General features: G+C 54.9%; 2 protein-coding genes across 5 annotated transcripts; one reads left to right on the forward strand and one right to left on the reverse strand.

Annotated features, from left to right (window-relative positions):
* Positions 1-8: 8 nt before the first annotated feature.
* Positions 9-4,941, reverse strand: ABHD14B (abhydrolase domain containing 14B). Of its 2 annotated transcripts, none has more exons than XM_024746414.1 (4): positions 4,104-4,941; positions 2,945-3,180; positions 1,464-1,705; positions 9-1,107 (listed from the first exon to the last, which is right to left on the reverse strand). In XM_024746414.1, the coding sequence occupies exons 1-4, from the start codon at positions 4,382-4,384 to the stop codon at positions 928-930; spliced, it is 939 nt and encodes a 312-aa protein (XP_024602182.1). In that variant the 5' UTR covers positions 4,385-4,941; the 3' UTR covers positions 9-927. The 2 variants fall into 2 exon arrangements, with proteins under 2 accessions (XP_024602182.1, XP_024602181.1); XM_024746413.1 differs by having other exon boundaries at positions 2,945-3,198.
* Positions 145-10,071, forward strand: ABHD14A (abhydrolase domain containing 14A). Of its 3 annotated transcripts, XM_024746417.1 has the most exons (6): positions 145-230; positions 3,699-3,959; positions 7,655-7,866; positions 8,027-8,142; positions 9,268-9,503; positions 9,716-10,071. In XM_024746417.1, the coding sequence occupies exons 3-6, from the start codon at positions 7,673-7,675 to the stop codon at positions 9,896-9,898; spliced, it is 729 nt and encodes a 242-aa protein (XP_024602185.1). In that variant the 5' UTR covers positions 145-230; positions 3,699-3,959; positions 7,655-7,672; the 3' UTR covers positions 9,899-10,071. The 3 variants fall into 3 exon arrangements, with proteins under 3 accessions (XP_024602185.1, XP_024602184.1, XP_024602183.1); XM_024746416.1 differs by lacking the exons at positions 145-230; positions 3,699-3,959 and adding an exon at positions 5,203-5,338; XM_024746415.1 differs by lacking the exons at positions 145-230; positions 3,699-3,959 and having other exon boundaries at positions 6,473-7,866.
* Positions 10,072-10,959: the final 888 nt, after the last annotated feature.

Consider the following 10,959-nt stretch of genomic DNA (forward strand, 5'->3'; position numbering starts at 1 on the left):
CTGCGGGGTCTAATTGCATCACTTTATTTCACAGACCTCCAATCTCTCTCTCCCCACCCCCCAAAACTCAGAGCAGGAAACTAGCTTGGCTGAGAAAACCCAGGCCTAATAACCTGGGGAGCTGTGGAGCACCCAGAAGAAAGTGGAAAAGCTGGGAGATCTGAGGGTCGAAGTGATGGCCCTTCCCTTTTGTGGGCATTTCTGATCTGGAGGCCAGCTGCAACCCGTGGGTGAGTGAAGTTCAAAGCTGGCCACACCCTAAGCCTGGTAGAGGGTCTCCTGCAAGGGCTGGCCTCATGGTGTCCCCACCCTCCCAGCCATGGGGTGCTGAATGGTTGGGGAGGGCAGCATGTGCCTGTGCAGGTGCTTGTGTGGGGACAGAGTATGTGTGTGTGTGCCTGTGCATGCAATGCAAAGCTGCTGTGAGAGTGTGCGTATCAGCCCAGAGTTGCATGTACCTGTGTGGTTGCCCCCAAGTGAAGGATCATATTTGGGAACATAGATGACTGTAATGTGTATGCATGCATATGGTCATGTATGTATTTGTGGCCTCAGAGGTGAAGGTAGGGGGTGTTTGTGCCCAGCAGGGCAGCCAAAGGAGGAGCTGGGAGGTGGGGGGAGGCTGGGCGGAGCAGAGGAAGGAATGCAAGCCGAGCAGGAAAGCCTATAGGAGAAGCTCATCTAATGGATTACCCTCCACCAGATTATGTCCCTTGATTCCTGAATTTTTTTCTCTTGATTTCACCTCTTCAGTCTGTCACTGCAAGAGAAAGAAGAGAAAAAGACAGACCCTAAAAGAACTCAGATAGAAAGACACACCTGTTGGATGTGCAGGATGAGCAGGAGCCCACGAAGGGAAGGAGAGAGAATGAGTGAGAGAGAGCCCAAGGCAGGCAAGTGGCCCACCCCCATCAGCAGGGCTGCGCCTCATGCTAGCTCCTGCAGGAAATCCAGCAGCCCTGTATGCCACTCCTCGGGTTTGTCAAGGTAACAGGGGTGCCCCGCCCCCTCCATGACTAACACCCGGTGGTTGGGCAGCTGCTTCAGGTGCTCAAAGCTGGTCTGACCCATGGGGTCCTGGTCTCCATATACGATAAGAACCGAGGTCTAGAGAAAGCAATGGGAGGCAGAGTTAACAGGGACCTGCCCCACCAGCCCCAGCCTCCTAGAGATCAATTCCAGCCCTCCCCATCACTTTGGTCTCTCCCCGGGGTCACTGCAAATGACAGAGAGAGACAAGTTGGCCCAGTGCAGGGATGGTTTGGAGAGGTATGAATTTGTGTATGCCCCAGCACACAGTTTAGCACAGGGCTTGCCACAGTAATCTTCTGCCTAGTACACCAAAAGGGCAGAGTTTGGTGGTTCAACTCCTCCCGGAAGCTACCCCTTTGGTTACCCAGTACCCAGGGATGGACTGTTCCTTGCTCCTGGCAGGGACATCTCAGCCTCCCACATAGGGGTACCTTCACTCTGGCATAGTCGGCAGCATTGATTTTGTCAGTGCAGATGGGGGCCACTGGCACATAGCCCCGGATCTGGGAGCCTGGGGTCACGAGGAAGGGCAGGGAGTACATGCCACTCAACGATGGGCTGATCACGACTGGGGGGCCCATATCCAAGGCATCCACCACAGTTGCCAGAAAGCTGCTGGGGACCAGCTCCCCAACAGGGGCAGGGGCTGTTGCTTCCTTGGATCGCCCCAGACCTGCAGGGATTCAGGTGTGAGAGAGACAAAGGTGGTGAGTAGGAAAACAGGGGAGAGAGGGTCCCTTCCTCCAGGAAGCCCTCCTAGGTCAACCTCTGTGCCAGGTTCCTGCAACAGGCAGTGTTGCATGCTGTAGTTATTCCTACAGCAACCTAGGTCTGTCGTATCTGTAGCAAGCATAAGGCATTTCCTTCCATGTTTGTGCCCATCTCCCCCAGTACAGCGTCCTCAAAGAATCAGGCTCTGAAGCCCAGCTTGGCCAGATCCAAGTCCCAATTGTCCACTATAGATTATGTAAGCTTGGGAAAGTCCTCTCAGCCCTCACTCTACTGTTCAGTTTCCCCATCTGTTAAAAGGAGGTAACAAAAGTGTTTGCCATTTGAGATTGTTGTGAAAATTGATTTAACTGCTTCAAGGCACCTGTCCCAGGGCTGGCAGGGTAGATGCCTCCAGGACAGTGGATGAGAGACTGGCTCTGCACACATCCCTCCCCTCCAATTAGTCAGTCCCTACCTTCTGCAGGATTAGTTCAAGGCCTTGGCCTTGAAGCTCAGCCCAGTCCACTGTCAGAACCAATCCTGTCCCAGCCTGGAGGCCTGCCCTTGGGCACTGAGACCATACCAGCCATGGCCAGTGAGGGGAGCAGGTTGGCCATGCTGCCACCTTCACACTTGGCACCATGGGCTGGGGCCCGCCAGTTGAGGTTATGACTGGCAGTCTTGTGCTGCTCCTCCCTCCCTCAGGACCTAAATTAGGGCTTTGTATGTGGGATCATGACTGGGGGCTTAGCCACCCCCAAAGGTGCCAGGGGACTCAGTGTCACTCCTCAGGGCTTCCAACAGAGCCTGTGGTTTCGGCTCTTTCAAAATATTTTACTTCCAATCGACTGAGCACCGATTATTATGTGTTAGGTACTGGCCACATACTCACATGGATAATCTCATTCCATTCTCATTAGAGCCAAACCCCAGAATGAGTGTGGTTATCTCCCATTACAGATGAGGAAACAGAAGCAGAGACACTGAGACATTGCCCCGGGCAACACAGTTAGAAGCAGCTGGGCAGTGTCCAGACCACACCCGGCTGGACTAGAGAAGCTCAAAGGCCCTTGTAGTGTGCACTGCGCCCTGTCTAGCTCAGGAGTCAGCCTGGCTAGGTCCTCCCAGTCCCCCAGCCCCCAGCCCTGGGTCCCCAGTGAGGATCCCACAACCCCTGTCCAGAAGCCTTCCCTGGAGTTACCTGGCAGGTCAATGGCCACAGCCCAGTAGCCAGCCTGGGCCAGCCTGTGCAGCGTGCCCAGGTTCTGCCAGGTCTCGGAGGAGAAGCGTATGCCATGCAACAGCAGCACGGAGAAGCAGGTGGCCTGCCCACTGCCCGGGTGAGCCTCTCGGAAAAAGAGGCTCTGGCCCTGCACCTGGATGGTGCCCTCGTGCTGCTCCACGCCCGCCATACCTCCTGCTGTGCTGGTGAAGCACCTGTGGTTCAAGGCCAGGCTGATGAGAAGCCACAGAACACCTTGCCCAGGTGGAGCAGGGAGGCTGCCACAGACAGGGCAGGGGTCCCTCCTGGAGCATCAAGGAGGCTCCCAAAACTCTAGGAACATGCTTTGGGGTGAGGAAGACATAGGTGTTATTCCTGCATCTGCCACTACCTAATTGCCTTGGTTTCCTCATCTGAAATATGGGACATTAAAGCCTATCTCAAGAATTTATGAGTTAAAAAAAAAAAGAATTGATAATTGATGGTGCCTGCCTTTGGAAAGAACTTAATACATGGGTCTCCCATTACAATTATTGTTCCCATTGTTATTATCCTTTTCTACGAATGGGGATAATACAATAGTACTAGCTCCTAGGTGGTTGATAGGATTAAATGAGGCCAGGCATGTAAAACACTCGCCAGTGCCTAGCACAGAGTAAGCATAGTAAATGGATCAACAGCGATCAACAGTAAGTAGCTGACTATTTTGCTTTTCAACATTTTCCTCTTCCAGGCACTGTTATAGGTCGTAGGTTGGCATCGCAGGCCGAAGAGGATAGGGGTTAGAGTAAAAAAATCTGTTTTCCGGAGCCGGAAACCGGAGCGCTGAGCAGGGAAAGGCTTTGAAGTTCCGGCCGGCGAGGGAAGCGAGGTCCTCAGCGCGCTGCCCGCTGGGGCCCAACGCACTGACGCCGCGGCCAGGGGCGCGGACACCGGCGCCGCCACCGCTCGCTGTGTCCCCTCCGAGGACCTCGGTTGTGCATCGCAGGGTCTGGTAGGGTGCATGCAGAGGGGGTGGGGGCAGACCCGAGGAAGGGGGCTTGGGGAACCGAGATGGGCAGAGGAGAAACTTGGGGTAGGTGGGGGTGGGTTGTAATTGGAGAGAGGAAGAGAGGGTTGGGGGGCGCAGGGCAGGTACCTGGGGAGCTGCGTGGGCTCTCGCAAATAGGAGGCAGGCGAGTGCAGGCGGCGACTGGGGCCCGGGGCGGGGAAGCAGGGATGTGGCCCGCCGGAGGGCGTGGGCCGGGCCGTGCTCCGGGGCGCCCGCTTGTGGCCACAAGCCGTCCCAGGGCCGACGGGTGCTGCTAGACCCATCCTTCTCACAGATGTCTCAGTTTCCCCACGCCCCTCGGCCCCACGTGCCCCAAGCACCGGACAGGGTCCGGCCCCGAGACCCTCAGCGACCTGCTCCACATGCATATGGTGTGGCTTGAGAAGGAGGGTTCCTTTGGGGTCTCATCCTTCCTGTTCCCTCGCCCTTCCTCCCCACCCCCTCGTCCCCAGCCTGGGCTGCCCAAACCCAGAGTCGTCAGTCTGTCTGGCATATGGCTGGGGCCCGGCAGGTTTGAATGCGAAGCTCTGCCAATGCCCAGCCATGATCGTTTTCCCAACGCCTCCGAGCCTATTTCCTTGCCTGTAGAATGGCTGTGATGTTGCCTACCTCACAGAGTGCTAACAAGGAGTGAATGCTGCGTGTTCCGTGCAGCCTCCGTTTTCCAGGTCTGCCCACACAGGTCAGGGACAGATCAGATGTTGGTCGCATGTCACCAACCAGGATAGGTGACATATAGAGACATAGAAGCCTAGAGGCCACCCCGGGCCCTGACCGAGTGCTCGAGCGCGTGTGTATTTGCAGGGGTCAGGGAAGTGGATGGCTGGAGACCTGGGGCTGCTGCATAACAATACTAATATCTGGCAGTTACGCAGCGAGGCTTCCGCGCCAGACACTGTTCTAAGGCTTGACCTATCCCTCAGTCCTTAAGACAGGCCTCTGTGGCGGTGACAACCCTATGTGATCCTTATCCTTAACCCTGCTGTACAGACCGGAGACTGAGCAAGGGTGGAGCCGTGCTGGTGGGAAGAAGTCGACTGTCCCTCCCCCGGCTTTCAGGCCAAAAACAATCCGGAAAATCTGAACGGGGGGACGGGGGTGCCGAGTCTCTGTGCTTTGGGGTGCCGACCCCAGTGCCCCCTCCAGTTCGGCTACTAGGCGTGGACCCGAGACCGCGGACTGCGCAGGCGCGCGGAGGCTCGCAGCCGCCCGCAGAGAGGCGGAGGCTGAGGTAGCGCCAACGTCTAGGGGCTGTTTGGCGCTGGTTGCACCTGAGCGGAGCCCGCCCCACGGTGGCAGACCCGGTCATCCCTGTCGGCCCGGTGAGTGTCCCCGGGGAGTGAGGCCAGCAGGGTGCCCGGGGGCGGGCCATCCTTGCCCCGCCCCTTGCCCCCGGAGCCCTGGGACAGAGTCCTGCTGGGAGGGGCCCCGCGCTGGGGCAGCGAGTATGTTTGTGTTCGTGTGTCGAGTGTGCGCGCCCGCGCGTTTGTCAGCGTGTGTTCTTAGGGGTCTGGGTGTACGTGTATGTGTGTGTGGTGTATGTGTGTGTGGTGTATCGGTGTTTCTGTGTGCCTGTGTTGGGGGGGTTATGTCAGCCTGTCTGCCCGCTTGTGTCTGTATGTCTACTGTGTGCGTGATTTTAAGGGTGTATATCTACCTGTGTGTCTGTGTGTGTATTTCTGAGGGTCTGTGTTTGGGTGTCCGTCTTTCTGCCTGTGCCTGTGTATTTCTTGTGTGCGTGTGTAGTTCTGGGGTTGTGTGTATGACTGGGTGCTTGAAATATGAGGGTCTGCATATGGTTTTGAAAGCGTGTGTGTGTCTACCTGTCCCTCTGCCTTCCTGATAGCTGAATGTGTGCGTGACTTTGAGGGTGTTTCAAGGTATCGATTGTGCAGAGACCTGTGCGTGTGCAAGGAGGCTGCCTGTACGTGCAGAGAATAGCTTGTACAAAGGAAAAGCGTTTGGGGACAAGAGTTTGTGTGCACGTCTGTACACCTGTGTGTCATTGTCGACGCGTAGGCCAAGGACCTAACGCGGGTACAGCGCCTCCCTCCCCTCCCCCCATATCTGTAGCCTACTTGTGGTCTAGTGCTCCAGCTGCCAGGGTTGCCATAGCAACGGCTGAAGTCCCGTCCCTCCCTACCAGGAGAGGTGCCCCAGGGCACCAGGCCCACCAGAGGAGAGGTTCAGCGCGGATGCTCTGCCTGGTGGGAACCTAGGCTGCCGCGCGTTGCAGGCTTGCGTCCGAGGCTGGTCGTGGTCAGAAAGAAGAGAGGAGCGTGCTTTTCCTCCACTCAGCATCTGGTCCTCCATCAGCCCCAGAGGGGCTGCCACTGCCCAGTCACCACCTGACCCTTGAGCCTGGGGGTGGGGGCTTGGGAAACAAGCCTTCTCGTTCCGGGAGGGGTGGTGGGGTGGGGGGATCCGAGGTGATTCCCCAGCCCTGAACTCCAGCCAGCGCTCAGCTGACACTCAATAAAGACCTGTTTACTGGAATCTGGGAACAAGGCAGGCCTGCTCACCCTAGACCCAAGAAATGATAAGACAGCTCCTGGTCAGGTCCACTGTATTACCGAAATCTCACAGGAGTCTTGGGAGGGCAGCTGCCAGGTTATCCTCCCCATTTTACTGACAAGGCACACAGCCAGGAATTGGTAGAGCAGAGTCTCAAAGGCAGGGCTAACTGCTCTCTCTGGGTCCTGGATACCGAGGTCTGTTTTCTGGGCTGGCAAAGGACTCAGACTAGAGCAGTCCATGAAGCAGGTCATTTGGCGTGAAGCTGGGGGGTGGGAGGCATTTGTCTCTCCAGCCTCCATGGCTCCCTTTCCACTTCTAGATGTGCCATGCTTCTCCCTAGCCACATACCCCCTCATGCCTAGGCATTTCCTCCATAAAGGATATTCTCCATGAGCTCTCTTCCCACTTAATATCAGCTGGGGTAGAGCATTAAATATTCCCATCAGTGGTAAAACACATTCTGATTTTAGCATTATTATATGCAGTGTGATAAAAAGAACCATTTCAAAACATGCCCTCAGTGGGACATCGCTTTACTCTTTGATGTCTTTCACCTTTGATGACTCTCAGCACTCTGTCCACGAGTTCATCCGTCACCTCACAGCCTTGGTTTCCTCCTTGGCAAACTGAGTGTGGCCTGGTGGTTAGGAGCCCAGCCCTGGGCTCAAGTCCCAGTTCCCCTGCTTGCTACTCTGCACTTTGGGTAAGAGAATTTACCTCTCTGAGCTTCAGTTTCCTCATCTATAAGAGACCTATAATACCTGCTCCCTAGTGTTTTTGTGTGGGTTCATGAGTCGTTATTGTGAAGGGCCAAGCACAGGGCCTGGCTATCATAAGCACTTGATGAATGGAAGTGGTTTTAGCTGGCACAAGGATGATGGTGGCCACTGATGCCAAGAGGACATCTCAGATGCTCCTCACGCTTTAGGGTATCTGAGCCCTTGCCCTGGCATGTGGAGTAGTTGGGTGTGAACCCTCAGATCCTTGCCTGGAGCAGAGGAGAGGGCAAGGGCTGAGCTTTTCCTCTGCTGGGCGCTCCTGGGTGGGATTTGAGAATGGGGTCCAGGGGACCTTGCAGGGGCTCAGCCCTACCCTCTTCTCCCTCTCCTCTCCTCCTCCAGACTGTGGTACAGACCTCCATGACCCGGTCCCAGGTCGCCCTGCTGGGCCTGGGCCTGCTGTTCATGCTGCTACTGTATGTGGGGCTGCCAGGACCCCCTGAGCAGACCTCCTGGCTCTGGGGAGACCCCAATGTCACAATCCTGGCTGGTCTCACCCCTGGCAGCTCCCCCATTTTTTACCGCGAGGTGCTCCCACTTCACCGGGCCCGCAGGTGGGTGCTGACCCCAGGGTGTAGTGGAAGGACTAGGTCCGCGGGGAGTCCCTGTGTGGGTCCCCCAGCTCAGCTCAAAGTGCTCAGGGCCTGGGAGGGCAGTGGGAGAAGCCTGGGAAGAAAGAACCCCCAGAACACACACTCCCCTGTGTGCCCACAGGGTGGATGTGGTGCTGCTCCACGGAAAGGCCTTTAACTCCCGGACATGGGAGCAGCTGGGCACACTGCAGCTGCTGGCACAGAGGGGCTACCGGGCCGTGGCCCTTGACCTCCCAGGTGAGAGCCCCCACCCCTGGGTCTAAGGAGGTAACGTGCAGCAGGGACATGGGGACAGCATGCCAGAGGGGAGAACTGGAGGGATAGGAAAGCCCTAAGTTGTGGCTGGGGAGCATCTGGACCCCAGTGTCTGAACAAGCAGTGGCAAGTCACAACACAAAGTGTCAACACGAAAAGCTCTGTGTTTTTTATTTTCTACCTTGAAAACTACGGTGTGGATTGTTGCATGTCACAGAGCAGTTAGCAACATGACCTGCCTCACAAGCGATTGCATGGGGAGATCTCATTGTCCTTTTTATGACAAACTAGGTAGCTTTTTGTTTTTTCAGCTATACAAATGATTTTTGCTATTATTCTTGTCATTAAAAAATCAACCAAGAGTGATGCCCTCAGAGACCCATGCCATGTTTCTCTCCCTCTCACTTCTCTAAGCAGTTTGAGGGTGCCAGGCCCTCTTTGGGCGTTTCCATGCCTAGAGATACAGGGTTGTTTGGTGGGGGCTGTAAACATGACTGGTGTCCTGCCAGCTTAGTGAATCTATCTGCAGCCTAGTTTTCTTCTCCTCTACCATGTCTCATGGGTCATGCCAGGCACTGTGACCCTCCCTCTCCATAGTGTGTGCCATCAGAGGGATGAACAGGTTTTATCTGGCCACTCCTCGACTGGTGGCTGTGTAGCCTGCTTTAGAGTTTTCAGTGTCAGTTGAAATGCTCAAGTAAGGAAGCTGAAGCATCTTTGGACATGCTTCTTTGAGCATGTGGGCAATAATTTCTGTAGGGTAGCCATCAAGGCCAGTTGATGGGTCGAAGGACACACATTTAAAGTTTTTTGACGAATATTATCTTACCCTCCAAAAATGCTGTGTGGATTTACCCTCCAGTCATGTACAAAAGTGTCCACATCTTCCTTAACACTGTGTATTATCAGTCTTTTTAGTTTTGCCAACATGATGAATGAAAGATGGTTTTCTAGCAGCCCTATCACAATACAAAAATAACGTCTAGGAAGTTTGGGGTAGCAGATGCTATATGCCACTGCCCCCCATCTCTTTCCCTCACTCTGGTGGGCAGGAAGTCCTGACCTCCTTCCCAGCCTCCCTCAGCTGGTGCCTTCTGCTGTTCCCAGGTTTTGGGAACTCGGCACCTTCGAAGGAGGCAAGCACAGAGGCAGGGCGGGCACAGCTGTTGGAGCGAGTGCTGCAGGACCTAGAGGTGCAGAATGTCGTGCTGGTGAGCCCTTCACTGAGTGGCTGCTATGCCCTGCCCTTCCTGATGCAAGGCCACCACCAGCTGCATGGATTCGTGCCCATTGCACCTGCGTCCACCCAGAACTACACCCAAGAACAATTCCAGGCTGTGAAGGTACTGGGAGGAGGGTCTCCAAAAGTCCTGGCTTCCTGTCCCTGGCTCAAGTCATAGGGGGAAAGGCCTCAGGTCTTACTTGGAGGACACATGGCCCCATCCTTGATCTGGATGGGAGAGATGGGGTGTATAGGGAAGATTTCCTAAGGAGGTGGCTTGAGGGCCAGTCCCCATCAGGCCCCAGGATCACAGCCCCTTGCCTTGCCCTGCAGACCCCGACTCTCATCCTGTATGGGGAGCTGGACCGCGTCCTGGCTTGGGAGTCACTGCGGCAGCTCCGCCACCTGCCTAACCACTCTGTGGTGAAGCTGCGCGATGCAGGCCATGCCTGCTACCTCCACAAACCACAAGACTTCCACCTCGTCCTTCTTGCCTTCCTTGACCATCTGCCTTGAGCTCACCCACTGTCCAGGCCCCAGGCCTGGCCTGAGCTTGGAGGATCTGGACCAGTCTCCACCAGGGAGGCAGCCCCTGGGGTTGGAGGGTAGAGGCCAGAGGGCCAGGCCCAGTCAGGACCTCTCATTTCATCTCAGAGGCACAATAAAAGAAAGCATTTTTGTTATGCCTAGGGAGTGACAGGTTCTGTTTCCTGGCGTTGCTGCAGGTGGGGTTAGAGTTGGAGGCAAGTCTGGGACTGCTTTGGGACTGAGAGCTGGAGGGATTGCTCCAGCAGCCTGGGAAGGCTAAGGACATGCGCTACTTACTAGATGGCTGCTGAGTGGCTACTCTGACTCAGTTTCCTCACCTGTAAAATGGGCATGATGGTAACACCTAGCTCAGAAAGTGGTTTTAGGATTGAGTCTGGTTAAGCAGAGCACTTGGCCATACTGGGCTGGCGACGTGGGAGTGTCATGGAGAGGGGATGTTACTACTGCTGAATGACCACTGGGATTGGTGGTAAATCCAGGGTCTAGCGGCTGAGTTGAGTGAGTCAGGAATAGAGGACCTATGGCCGAAGGGAGCAAGATTTGTAAAGGTGGGGTGGAGAATGTGGTTTAATAAGTAACACAGTATTGGGAGGAGGGAAATTTCCCCCTCTACCCCTCTTGAGTTCTTGGCTGGACTAACAATAAAATTGACACAAAACAGATTAATAGGAGAAAAAGAAATTTTAATCATGTGCAAGGAGGTCTCGTAGATATGGGACCTAAGAAGTGGCCAGAGCAGGCAGCTTTTATACTTTTTAGACAAAGAATAAATTTGTGAGGACTTGACAGGACAAAGAAGCATATTTTGGCTGCTCAATTAGTAAAGAATCTAAACAGAGTGGGCTTGGGGGTAGTAAATTAAAGAATTAACAAGGTTTGTTTATACAGGCTTCTCAGCCTGAATTCCCTATCTCCGGAAATCAGAGTGTCCTACCTCCAGATGCAGGGAGTGTACCTTTTGTATAGAGATTTATTGTTTTCAGGGAGACAGAAAGGAGGGTCAGAATGTCTCTTTTGCATTGGACATT

Source organism: Neophocaena asiaeorientalis, unplaced genomic scaffold (assembly GCF_003031525.2).
Source record: "Neophocaena asiaeorientalis asiaeorientalis breed wild unplaced genomic scaffold, Neophocaena_asiaeorientalis_V1.1 scaffold251, whole genome shotgun sequence".
Classification (NCBI taxonomy): Eukaryota; Metazoa; Chordata; class Mammalia; order Artiodactyla; family Phocoenidae; genus Neophocaena; species Neophocaena asiaeorientalis.